Genomic DNA, 13,520 nt, shown 5'->3' on the forward strand with positions numbered 1-13,520 from the left:
TAAAATTTTTATGTATGTGTATATACAGACGTGCATGTACACACACAGTGTAGGGTTTAATCCTACATATGTGAGCTGATAATAAACATACTGCTTTGTAACCTGTTATGTTTTACTTTACAATGTAGAATGAACATATTTTCATGCATATGTGTGAAACTTTCCATTCGAAAAACAGACTGGGAAAAGGGGTCAAAATACAAAATCTAGTGAGATGCTGGTAACAAGGAAGCTACCTAAAAAAAAAAAAAAAATTCACCAGATGATTAAAAGCAAACTGAAGGTCAAAGATACGTCAGAAAATGCTAACAGAAAGAAAACAGGGACCAGATTTTAATATCAGACCAAAAAAAAAAAAAAAAAAAAAAATCAAGGCCTAAAGCACACAGGATAAGGATGACTGCGTGAATGTCTTTGCTTCCAATGCATCATCACAAACTTGTTTCTTATTCTTCTTAACTCTTCTCTAAGCCTTTCCAACTCCTCTATTCCTCTTATCATTTCTTCAGGGTCCAAATGCCTTATGGGAGTGTCCTCTTCAAAGCCATGACCAGGTTGGGTTAGCCCTCCTTTGACATTTCCTTTTTCTTCCTGGCTTACACCTTCTTGGGAAGGTTGGGGACTTTCTTCTGCCTCCTCTGGTACATCTTCTGAAGGGTGGTCTGCCTAAGCTGTTGGCAAACATGGGTTTCCTTCATTTTCTTCAAGAATTTTACATGTTGAGTATTTTTCTGTTATCTATTTTAAATAAATTAATCCTGCAGAGATCCAGGAGATTTTCCTCTTTCTTCTCCCATTGAATTTGTGTCATGCCCAAAAGACCACGAGTCCTGAAAGGATGTGGGCACTTTTCTCCTTCTCCATCAATACAGAGCTCAAGAATGTATTGTTTTAATCCGTGATCTAAAACACGTTTAATGAAATGACAATAGGCCTTACTTCTCTCTTTTCTTCTAAGAACTTTACTTCATAGCAACTTCTCAAAAGTATCTTGGCTTCCACATATCAAAATAATGGCTTATAATGCTATCCCATGGTTCTCAATATTCGTAACCGTCTAATAGATTTTATAGTAGATATGTATTAAACTCTTCAACATATTTCTCCTCTATTCACCCTCCTAATGCTGTATATTTCACATCTTTATTAAAATAGTTCTCATTTATATTTACTATAATATGAACATAGTTTTTGCCACAAACCCAAGTGAATCCTTCTATTAAATTTACTTACTTGAACATCTTTCATTTTACCTAGAGTTATCAATCACCTTGTTCATTTATTGACTTAAATTTCCATGCCTCAATCATTTCTTCCCTACATGCACGATCATATCTATTAGACAACTATCAATATTACTGGTCCTGGGCTCATTGCTGTGCATCTCTGTTTCATCACTCTTCTTAGGATTTCTATTGGCAACCATCCTGGGAACTCCCTTTATTTTTCTCATATACTGCCTGGATTCTATCTATTTTTGGAATCACTTTTTTTACCTTTTGGGGGAAGGGGGAGGAGAGGGAGCATATTCATATTTGAAAATGTTTTTGTCTGTAGGAACTTTTTTTTTCAAGTTTTTGGATTGATTTTTTGTTGACAAATTTCTTTGTTCTCTAAGGAATTTTTTAAACTTGAGAGTGGACGTCTAGGATTGGTCTTTAAGTTTCTTATCTTTTCCTTGGCTTTTTTTCCTCTTCTGACTTATGAGAATTTTTCTAACCTACATTTCTCAACACTTTAATTGAATAGTTGTGTTTAAGCTATCATATTTTAATGTACAAGAGTTCTTTCTGATAGTTATTTTTATAGCATTTTATAACATTTTATTTTTATTTTATGATGCCATATAGTTGCTTATCTCTCTAAAGAAGTTATATTTGCAGTTGAAGTTATACTTTCTGCCTTTTCCGTATATTGACTATGGATCATTTGTGCTCCTCTTTTGGTTTGTTTGTGTTCCTCTTTTGGTTTATTCATGTCTGTTTTTCTATTAACTGTTCTTTATTGCCTCCTAATCATTTTATATTGGCTTATATGTAAGAATGAGGCACTGGAAGATGACTGTAAGCTTTGTTTACTTGGGTGGGGTTTGATAATTGCTGGGTTACAATACAGGGTATTATGGTGGCAAGGCTGAATTTTCACTGGTGTGTGTGTGTGTCTGAAAAGTGTTGCAAATGTCACTTTGTGGGAGTCTTCTTTCTAAGTCTATTTACTTTGCCAAGAGAAAGGTTCTAGCTCTGAGAAACATATGCCTGCTTTTGTGGCTCTAGGAGTAGATTGAGCAGGGGAATCTGATAGTTCAGTAGTTCATATATAGGATTTTATATAAGTTTCCTGTTTTTATCTCATTCCTATAATTTACCAGGAGTTTCTGGATCCATACATCTCAAATTTAATGCCTCGTGAGGATAAATCTTGTATCTCATTCCTGCGGCAGAGACAGCTTGACTGTGCATGGTGGTGAACAGGACCTAGGGATCCAAATACTGTATTCAGATGGGCAATTATTCTCTTGTTTTCAGCTCCTTTCTTTTGGTCTATGTTGCTTGCCCACCACTGTTGCTTTACAGTTTGGAATCTGTGAAGGGTTCTTCAGGGTAAGTTTAGTTTCTTTGCTTTCTTTCATGTTGCTGCTTTCATTCTGAAGGTTTTATGTGTTTTAATCTTTTATTGTCACTTTTAGTGAATTGACAAAAGGCAGAAGAGATCCATGTTTTTGGCCAATTCGTTTTTAAAATTTTATTTTTCAACGTTTATTTATTTTTGGGACAGAGAGGAGAGACAGAGCATGAACGGGGGAGGGGCAGAGAGAGAGGGAGACACAGAATCGGAAACAGGCTCCAGGCTCTGAGCCATCAGCCCAGAGCCCGACGCGGGGCTCGAACTCACGAACCGCAAGATTGTGACCTGGCTGAAGTCGGACGCTTAACCGACTGCGCCACCCAGGCGCCCCGACCAATTCGTTTTTAAACACAAGTTCAGTGTTGTATTATAAAGCCCTCATGTGATTAAGAAAGAGCTTTAAATCAAACAACACCTTCTACAAATGACAAAAGACACATATACCAGTTTGTTAAGAAAATCTAGAGACAGGAAAACCATACTGACTGTTGAAGAAATCATGAGAATCTGAACTATGGCAGTGATAAGATTGGGTGGAAGAGTGTGAATGTGAAAAGGAAATTAGGAGATGATTCAACCTGATTCAGTGACTACTTGAATTTGGGGGTGAAAGGAATAAAAGGAATAGAAAGTTGAGGATGATTTCAAGGCTTTTGACTTTCATGACTGGATGAAATCCATTACCATCTTTTATGCAAAGAGAATGCAGGAGTAAGATTAGCAGAAAAATAGATTAGTTCTGTTTTTAAACTTCTTGAATTTGAGATGCCTGGGACTCACCGAAGTAGAGATGATCACCAGGTAGATACTTTGTTCTTTAGCACATGCCGCAGTCATTGCATTTGAGTCATCCTTCATAGTGTAGTTGTAGTGAGCTATAATAATTCTATTTGTTGGTATAGCAGTATTTTCAGTTCCCTTGACTCAGCAGTTATAAGTAATGTAGTGAATCCATTTCAGAAGCATTTGCCTTTCATTTGAAATGAGAAAGAATTATAAGACCTCTGAGATTCATGTTTATAGAACTAGGAGATGATATATTGAGAGCAGGATCTGAAGCCTAGAATTTAGATTTGTCAGAGTGGATAATTTCCTTTCCTATAAAAATGAATTATTATTGGTCCTCAAATCATTTGGAACTGAATAAATGTTAAAACAAGAACTTGAAATACCTCCAACGACCACCTAAACTCTTCTAACCCTTGAAAAATACATTAAGTAAAAATATTTTCAGGTTTTCTGCTGAAGTGTTTGAGATTTGAAAGTTCATACAGAATGGCATGTAATGAGCTTTCTTAGAATAAAAGTAGCATGTAAGCATCATGTCACACACATTTTTTCTCTTCCTTAGTTTTAGCAGAAAAATCATCCTTTATCCTTACAAATAAAGTTAATCCTTTCTGTTTTATGTGATATGTCCTCATATTTTCTTTTTTTTTTTTAATTTTTTTTTTCAACGTTATTTTTTTATTTATTTTGGGACAGAGAGAGACAGAGCATGAACGGGGGAGGGGCAGAGAGAGGGAGACACAGAATCGGAAACAAGCTCCAGGCTCCGAGCCATCAGCCCAGAGCCTGACGCGGGGCTCGAACTCACGAACCGCGAGATTGTGACCTGGCTGAAGTCGGACGCTTAACCGACTGCGCCACCCAGGCGCCCCCGTCCTCATATTTTCTTACCCAACAAATTTCATTCTCCAGTCATTCTTTTCTTCCATTCATCCTGTGAAAAGACATTTTATAGATAACTACCATATGACTCTGGGTTAGGCTGGCCAGAATGTTCAATCAGCTTGTGTGCTATTGGTTAGCAACCCAGTTGGGAACTTCCCTGATTTAATCTGAAACTGGCCCCTGTATTCAGGGCAGGGAGAGCCTGAAGAAAGAGGCAAGCAACTCCAGATTGGTAGGTGGGAGTTTGAATAAACAAAAGGAACTTACATAGGAGGTTTGTCTTGTGTGGTAGCAAGACAAATGGATTCCCACATCCACCCTCAAATCTTAAAAGTTTAGAAAGAGGCCCTAAAAACTGTGCTCAGTCATGTATACGATACAGGTATTTTCAACACCACATCACCATCTGAAGGCTATGTCCTTGGAGTGGCCTCAGGGAGTGGGAAAGGGAAGTGGAACCCACATTTTAAGGACAGGGAAGAGTGTTAGGAGCCTCTGAGTGCCATGGTCCAGCTCACAGGTCAGGCAGCATTCATGGTTTTTTGATAACGTACCCCAACATGTGTTTAACGGCAATTAGACAGTAAAGAATGTTCAATCAAGGGTGGTGCTGACAGTGGCAGTCAGGCAAGATAAAAAAAAAAAAAAAAGATTAAAAAAAATTACTTTCCTTGCTTTTTTTTTTCTCATTTACTGTATAATGAAAGATAATTTTAGAATGATATTGCATTCCTGGAAGAATAAATTCTCTAAGGTAGGTTCACAGGTTAGTATGCAGTGGACATCAACTAGCTATGTTGAAATAAAATCTGTATTTTTTGAAAAAAGTCAGAAAGTTAACAAATATCTTACTAACAAGACTATTTTTATTGGTATGAAAATTGTGACTAATATATTTAACAGTTTCCTTTTTTTTAAGTACTTCTAATATCACAATTAAATGCCTAAGCCATTGTTGGATTTTTAGTTTTGTAATATACCAGTAATTGAACAGAATAAAGCTGAAACTAAGGACTACCTAGTACAAGGGTAGGGGAAGGCTTTAACAAAAAAGAACTTGTATTTTAAATGATAATCATTCAAATATCAATATAAACATTTCTAAACCAGTTTAACTTGGTTTCTGACATACTTGCCATACTTACATGTATTGCTTGATACACATAAGTATGTGCCAGGCATGGAGTTAGGATGTAGAGTTGGTCATAAAGATGATCACCTGGTTCCCATTTCTGAAGGAGCTCACAATCTGCAGAGAGGCAGTAAAATAAGGCAGTCTTTAAAATTTATGGTGTTACTCGAACTTTGGAAACAAGCTGAGAATTGAAGCAGAATTGGCTTTCGTTGGCACTGCTTGCCTACAGAATGAGAACCCAACTATTAAAGGGTATTAGAGTGATATACAACACTTAAGGGAAGTAGTCTTCTCTCAAGCTTTTATATTAAATAGCCTTATTCCCATTACTTTGGGATGGTTTTGCTGTCCACTTTTAAGGAAACATGAGAATAGATTAGATCATAAAGGCTTCTTTATTTTCATTCTAGTATTACATAAAAAGAGCAAAACATTGTTCGTAATGAAACTTCCCATTAGAAGATGTGAGTTGAGTCTTGAGAAAAGTGAAGTTTTAGTCCTTTATACTAAGTTACTGAAAACTGCTATAAGTAAAAGAAACATGGTTTCTGTAACTCTGTGTGTGTGTGTGTGTGTGTGTGTGTGTGTATGATCCCACACATTGTAAGACAGTAGAATAAACTTCAGAGATGATTTTTCAAGCATCTTTGGTTTTTGGTTCTGTAACAAATTTTTGATGATAATGGTTTGACAATAGTTTTTCTGTTATTTCTACAAAAATGTGTTTTAGTAAATCCTTTAATTTAAAATCTCAAACGATGTAGGTCAAGAAAAAGTTATATAGTATTAACAGTCATAGTACTGTAGTAGATTTGATATCAGGTCTCGAATTAAACCAAATTTCTTCCTTCCCCCCTTAGAATATAGATTTACCTTCAAAGCTAGGTAAAAATTATTGATGATAAAAAAAAAGCGGCTTGCCTTTCACTTAGTTGCAACTTGTTTTCTCTCCATTTCTATTTTGACTAAAAACTAGGGTTAGTAGATTGAAGAGGTAAAAATACGGTCAGCTGGATTTCTTTTCCTAGTTTGACTTAGTGATTACAGAAGAATGAGTCTGCTATGGGGAATATTACAGACTTAAGTAACTCTGTAGATAGAGACACTCCTCAGCAAATTCAGAAGAAGCAGCATTCCATGTGGATCCTGGGGTGGTTTGCTTTTATATATTCGGCTGGGAGGAATTTGGATACCTGGCCTGAGTCAGAACCTGGAATATGGGTGCAAGCCTCCAGTTCTTTACCTGGAGTGCGATTACTCTCCTCTCCATGTGTTTATGGGGATACCCCAGACACCTTTTCTATCTTCTGTACCTCTGTATTGACAGACAGATGTTTCCTAGGATTAAAAATGTTTTCCATGTGTGGCTGTCTCAGCCTCCAGCTAATGATTTACAAAACTGAAAGTTAAGAATCTCAACTTCTCTGCCAGCAATGACAAAACTTTTACAAACTATATTTTCTAAGAGAAATAATTTTGTATTTAATCTTCACTCAGCATAATCCATACCTCATGAGCTCTGTGTGCACAGGCACTCCTTGATAAGAGGTAGATTCATGAAATAATGTGGATTGTAAGTTGCAGGGATGGAGATGGAGATACTTTGGGTGAATATTCCTTCTCCCCCTGCCATATCTGTTAAGACAGAATGTGACAACTATTCCCTATCAAAGTCACTCTGCTTTGTGGCTATCCCTTCTTCCTTAGGCATTAGCAATCAAGAAGAGGTCTGATATAAACATCAGTTCTAAGTATGGTTGCAGGTCTTCTGTTTAAAGTAGAAGTATTAGTAGATAATTATGAATCTTGGAAATTGTGCGAGAGGCAAATAGTACTTTGCAAAAATTCCATACCAGGAGGAGTAGAAAAAAAATGTTATTATTCTATTTGTTAGGTCGAATGAGACTTGAATGCAAAATTAACTTCTGTGTTCTCAGTGTGTATCCTGGGAAGTGAAATTGCTGTCGTATTTTGAAGACTAGGAGGGAAGATTTTACAAGAATAAAATAATGCAGTTTGTGGTAATTGGTTTCAAAATGATTAAAAGGGCTTTAACTTGATAGAAAAATATAATTGAATATTATTTGAACATTATAGCTCTAGCCATATGACATCTTTTGTGAAAATTAATGATTATTAGCTTTCTGGACCATTAAGCAGAGCCTGGAGCAAAGATCAAAGTTGTTTTGTTGTGAATTTTCTTGCTCATGAACTTTGGTGCCTTAATATAATTACCCCCTTTTTAGTGATTCCTTGAAGAGAATTTATTAGCTTCATGAATGACTTTCAGTAGAGATTACCAAACAAACGGGCAGGGATGGAAAGCTGATGACTTAGTTCTTCCTCCTGCAATTTCATATTAAACAGTTGCTTTCTGAAAGCTCACACCCTATTGCATGTTTTTAACACATAATGCTTACTTACAGGGATATCACTAGGTTAAATGCATCAAAAAGTTCTGCCCAAGCCAGTTGATGATTAATCTTTTTCTTCACGCCGAAAGAGCAGGGTGTGATGCACACTGCAAAATTTGAGGGAGTGAATTCTACCTTCCCCTCTCTCCCTGAATTTATTTCAGAATTGCTGTGTTGGTAAATTAAACATAATTATTTCATTCCTGACTTGACACTTGGAAAAGAATCCTTCTGTTTATATATGATGAGGTAGATATTAGAAACCAAAGGTTCCCACATACCTTAACAGTTTCCCATTGTACCAAGGGTTCCATAAGCATCAAATCTGTTGAACATAGAAGAGTTGTGTGACCTTGCTAGGAAATGGCATTAACTTATTATTTTAAATAATAAATTTATAATAAAATAATAAATTTATAATAAACTAAATAATAAAATTTAAATAATAAAACCACCTAAACTCAGTGGTTTTCATATGCTTTTTTAAGAGAACTGTTTTTGGAAACAAAATCTTTAGAACCTAGTTATAAAGCAGATAAAGTCAGTATTGCTGTTCTTCAATCAGAGGCAGTGGGTGCAGAGTCGTACCTGCCAAGCCCTTCCTTGCCCAGTGAAGCCTCTGTCGGAACTCCAGCACTTTTCAGAACACAGTTTGAAGCCCACTAGGCAACATGATTCTCTAAAAGCCTTTTGTTCTGAGATCCTATGATCCCAACAAGCAATTATATTTGCATGTTATTTGCTCTATAGTCTGCTTTACCCCATGGGTAGTGGATGGGATATCATCAAAGTATGGTAAGATTTGGTAAATGGAAAAACCAAAGAATATTTGAGGGAACATAGGGCCAGTCATGGAAGGCAGAGAGGAATGTTTGCTGGTAAACAGGGAGACGTGAAAAGAGCTACTGCTCCTCTTTGAAGGTTATTTCACTCTCTAGTCGCCATTCCTTCATTCCCTAGGGACAATCACTATAAAAAATCTTATGTACTCTTCCAGTATATGTTAAAGTTTTCTTATCCCTTAATATAATAAAATGATGCCATATTAGATAATTCTGTCATCCTTAGCAGGGGCCATGCTAGTCTTGTCTGTATCGTTCCAATTTTAGTATATGTGCTGACAAAGCAAGTGCCCCATACTAGATGATTCTGCAACTTTTTAAACTCCATGGTATGTTCTTAAAATAACTCGCATTGATGCCAATTAATCTAATTAATTCATTTTAATGTATTTCACCATATAAACATATCAAAATTCTCTATTAATAGGGAATATTATGTAATATTTTTTTCCTATTACAAATAATGCTGTAGTAAACATCTTTTATTGTTTTTAATTTTTTTTTTCAACGTTTATTTATTTTTGGGACAGAGAGAGACAGAGCATGAACGGGGGAGGGGCAGAGAGAGAGGGAGACACAGAATCGGAAACAGGCTCCAGGCTCTGAGCCATCAGCCCAGAGCCTGACGCGGGGCTCGAACTCACAGACCGCGAGATCGTGACCTGGCTGAAGTCGGACGCCCAACCGACTGCGCCACCCAGGCGCCCCAGTAAACATCTTTTAATATGCAATCTGCTACCTAAGTATAAGAGTTTATTCATGTCACATACCTAAAAGATTTGTTGGGCAATAGGGTGAGCAAATTTCAACCTTCCTAGAAACTGCGATTTCATTTTCAAAAGTGGTCGTATAAATTTTTAACCCAGTACTTCTTGAAAGTTTCAGTCCATAACAACATGACAGTCTGAGATATTTCATTTTCTTTTCCATTCCACTGGTTGTGAAGTGATATATCAGTGCTTAATATTAACTTGAACAATGCTCATAGTTGAAGAGTTTGAGCACCTTTTCCTATGTTAATTTCCTGTTAGGAAATGCATTTCAACATGCAGTTTTTCTACTGGGTTGTTTTTCTTCAAATTCTTCAATGGAGGCCAAGCTAATCCTCTGTTGTATGTTGGAAATGTATTTTCCTGTTCTGTTGTTTCTTTACTTCCAATGTGATACATGTATTTTCCTATTCTTGATAATTTATGCTTTCTGTGTCTTATGACAATATATAAATAGAATAATATAACACACCACACACATATATATGTATATATGTATGTATATATGTATATGTGTGTGTATGTATATATATGTGTGCATATATATATTTGTGTGTATATATATATTTTTTTCAGTTTGTTTACATTTAGGTTTGGATGCACTATAAATTTTTAAGAAATAACTACCTGATTTCCAATGTGATCATAGCATTTTACATTCTTAGGGTAGCAGGTTTGAGTTGCTTCACATACTTACCGACACTTGTTATTGTCAGTCTTTAATTTCAACCATTTTGCAGTATATGTCATAGTATCTAATTGTGGTTTTAAATTTTATTTCCCCAATTTACTAATGATGACAAGCATCTTTATTGTACTTTTTGACTGTTAATGCATTTTTTGTGTGTGAAGTATCTGTTCAGATATTTGGTCCAACTTTAAATTGGGTTTCTACTTAATATTTTAGTAACAATTTTATAAATACAGTATACTTTTATAATGATATGTGTACATATGTACATATGTATATGCATAAGTGCATGTATATGTATAAATGAAATTCATATTGTAATGATTTTTTAAAAATTTTTAATGTTTATTTCTGAGACAGAGACGGAGCATGAGTGGGGGAGGGGCAGAGAGAGAGGGAGACACAGAATCAGAAGCAGGCTCCGGGCTCTGAGCTTTCAGCACAGAGCCTGACGCAGGGCTTGAAACCACAAACCGTGAGATCATGACCTAGCCAAAGTAGGTTGCTAAACCAACTGAGCCACCCAGGCGCCCCTCACATTTTAGTGTTTTTGCTCAGTTTGTGCCGTTTCTTTTCATTTTTTATGGTGTCTTTTGAACAGCAGAATTTTTAAGTTTTGATTAAATACAATTCATTTTTTTAACAGATTTTTTAAACTGCTTAATTAAAAAAATGATAGGTTAACAGGATATTGAAAGATACTATAGAGATCAAATGTACCCTTCACTCAGTTTCCCCCAATAGTTATATGTTACATAATCAGAGTACAATATAAAACCAAGAATTTGACACTGGTACAATGTGGGTACGTATCTGTCACTATATCACATGTGTAGATTGTATAACTGTCACTGCAATCCAAATACAGAACTATTCCATCCTGCTCTGTGCTAGCCCTTTGTACTCTCTCTGACCTCTCCCTTCCCTGTTAAACCATGCATAGCACCCTTAGTAACCACTAACCAGTTAACAGTATAATTTTACATGCATGTAATCATATAATATCTTTCATCTGGATACCTTTTTTCTTTTCAATTAATACACTTAAGATCTAAGTTGCTGTGGATATTAGCATATTTTTATTGCTGATTAGTATTCCTTGATAGGGATGTATCACAGTTTAACTTTTTGCCTCTTGAGGGACATTTTTATTGTTTCCAGTTTGGGGCTATCAAAATTAAGATGTTAAGAACAGTCATTTGTAAGTTTTTGTGTGGATGTTTCATTTTTTTTTTTTTTTTTTTTTTTTAGGATAAATGCCTGAGAGCCACATTGCTGGCTGTATTGTAGAGGTACATTTAATTCTATAAGAAATGATGAAACTACTTGAGAGTTACTGTATTTTATATTCCTACTGACAATGTATTAGAGACCTGGCTTTATTGCATCCTCTCTACATTTTGGAATTGTCAATGTTTTTACGTAACTGTTCTAATAGGTGCATGGACATATTTTATCATGCCTCCAATTTGCATTTCCTGAATATTTAGTGCTACTAACCATCTTTTGATGCACTTGTTTGTCATTCATATGTCCTCCTTAGTGAAATGTCTGTACATCTTTTGCCCATTTTCTAATTGTGTATGTATGGTGGTGGTTTGCTGTTGAGATGTTAGAGTTCTTTAGAAATCGCAGGAAGTAATTCTTTGTTGAGTATATAGTTTGCAAATATTTTCCTCCAATTTATAGCTTTTCCTTACATCCTTTTCACAGGGGCTTTCCAAGAGCAAAATTTTTAAGGTCAAATTATTGACTTTTCTTTTTTGCTGTCATGATTAAAAACTCTTCTCCAAGCTGTGTGTCTTAAAGACGTTGTCCTGAGTTAAGATTATTTAATCTTATGCTTTATATTTAAATGCATGGTTAATTTTGAGATAATTTTTGCATAAAATGTGAGGTTTAGGTTGAGAATGGTGTTTTTGCTCGTAAATATCCAGTTACTCGAGGATCTGTTGTTGAAAAGTCTATCCTCTGGTAAGTTGCTTTTGCATCCTTGTGGGAAAAAAAAAGAGTTGTGTGGATCTTTAACTGGGTTCTCTATTTTGTTGCATTGATCAATATTTCATTCTATCTACTGATACCACACAGTCTTAACTGTAAAATAAGTCTTGAAAAAATATATATATAATTGGAGACAATTGGCATTTTGGTGTCTCAAGGCTTCCAATTCATGGTATACCTTTGCATGTATTAATATTTTGATTACTCTCATCACTGTAGGGTGGGGATTTAAGTTTCTGACAATAACTGGATTTGTTTACTTTCCCTTTCAGTAACATCAGCTTTTGCCCCACGTGCTTTGAAGCTCTGCATTTTCTTAATATTTTTTAGATTGTTGTATCTTCCTGGTGGTGGATTTACTTTTATATTCTTATACAGTGTGTGTCTGTTAGTGTTTTGTTTTGTTTTGTTTTTGCTCTGAAGTCTATGTTGTCAGATGTTAGTTTATCTACTACTGTATTCTTTTGGTCGTTTGTATAGTATATCTTTTTCCATTCATTTACTTTTAGCCTGCCTCTATCATTATATTTGAATTGAATTCCTAAGCCTGTAGTTAGGTCATGGTGTTTTTTATCCATTCTATTAAGTTTTTTATTTGATAAATTTATTTTTTTAGTTTATGTACTTTGAGAGACAGTGCACACAAATGGGGGAGGGGCAGTGAGAGAGGGAGAGAACAAGAATCCTAAGTAGTCTCTGTGCTGTCAGTGCAGAGGCCAACACAGGGATCAATCCCACAAACTGTGAGATTGTGACCTGAGCTGAAATCAAGTCAGATGCTTAACCAACTGAGCAACCTAGGTGCCCTGTCTATTTGATAAATTTAGATCATTTACATTTAATACAATTATTAATTTTTTTAATGTTTATTTGTTTATTTTTGAGAGAGCATGCCATGCACAAGCAGGGGAGGGGTAGAGAGAGAGAGAGAGACAGATGACCCAAAGTGGGCTCTGTGCTGACAGCAAGAGAGCCTGATGTGGGGCTTGAACTCATGAACTGTGAGATCATGACCTCAGCCATAGTCATACACTCAACTGACTGAACCACCCAGGTACCCCTGATGCAATTATTGATAAGGCTTAAATGTGCCACTTTATTCTTTGTCTTCTGTTTGTTTTCTTTGGTTTCATTCTCTAACTTTTCTGCATTTCTATAGGTTACTTGTAAATATTAAATTTTTGAGTGTATTTCTTTGTATAGCTTTTTTAGTGGCTGCTCTAGATATTGAATTATGTTTAAGTTTTTTATTGCTTCCTTAAAACATTGCCACAAACACAAATTTTTATCTTAAAATTCTGAAAGTGAAAGGTCTGTTATAGGTTCTCTGGAATAAAGTTAAGATATCAGTACAGCTATATTCCTTTC

The 13,520-nt window shown here is 35.6% G+C and overlaps 2 protein-coding genes and 1 non-coding gene across 7 annotated transcripts in view; 1 reads left to right on the top strand and 2 right to left on the bottom strand.

Annotated features, from left to right (window-relative positions):
• The window catches only part of UNC13C (unc-13 homolog C), a 627,591-nt gene that overhangs the window by 124,127 nt on the left and 489,944 nt on the right, over positions 1 to 13,520 (top strand). The window lies entirely within an intron of this gene.
• On the bottom strand, positions 89 to 3,483 carry LOC112855024 (transcription elongation factor A protein-like 8). The gene is given in 3 exon segments (XM_086708447.1): positions 89 to 701; positions 2,366 to 2,474; positions 3,406 to 3,483. Coding segments are annotated over 3 exon segments (519 nt in total). The 3' UTR covers positions 89 to 369.
• On the bottom strand, positions 8,876 to 8,977 carry LOC112856568 (U6 spliceosomal RNA). The gene has a single exon (XR_003223137.1). It is a non-coding gene; the product is annotated as a U6 spliceosomal RNA (small nuclear RNA).

Source organism: Puma concolor, chromosome B3 (genome assembly GCF_028749965.1).
Source record: "Puma concolor isolate L17-30 chromosome B3, mPumCon1.1.hap2, whole genome shotgun sequence".
Taxonomy (NCBI): Eukaryota; Metazoa; Chordata; class Mammalia; order Carnivora; family Felidae; genus Puma; species Puma concolor.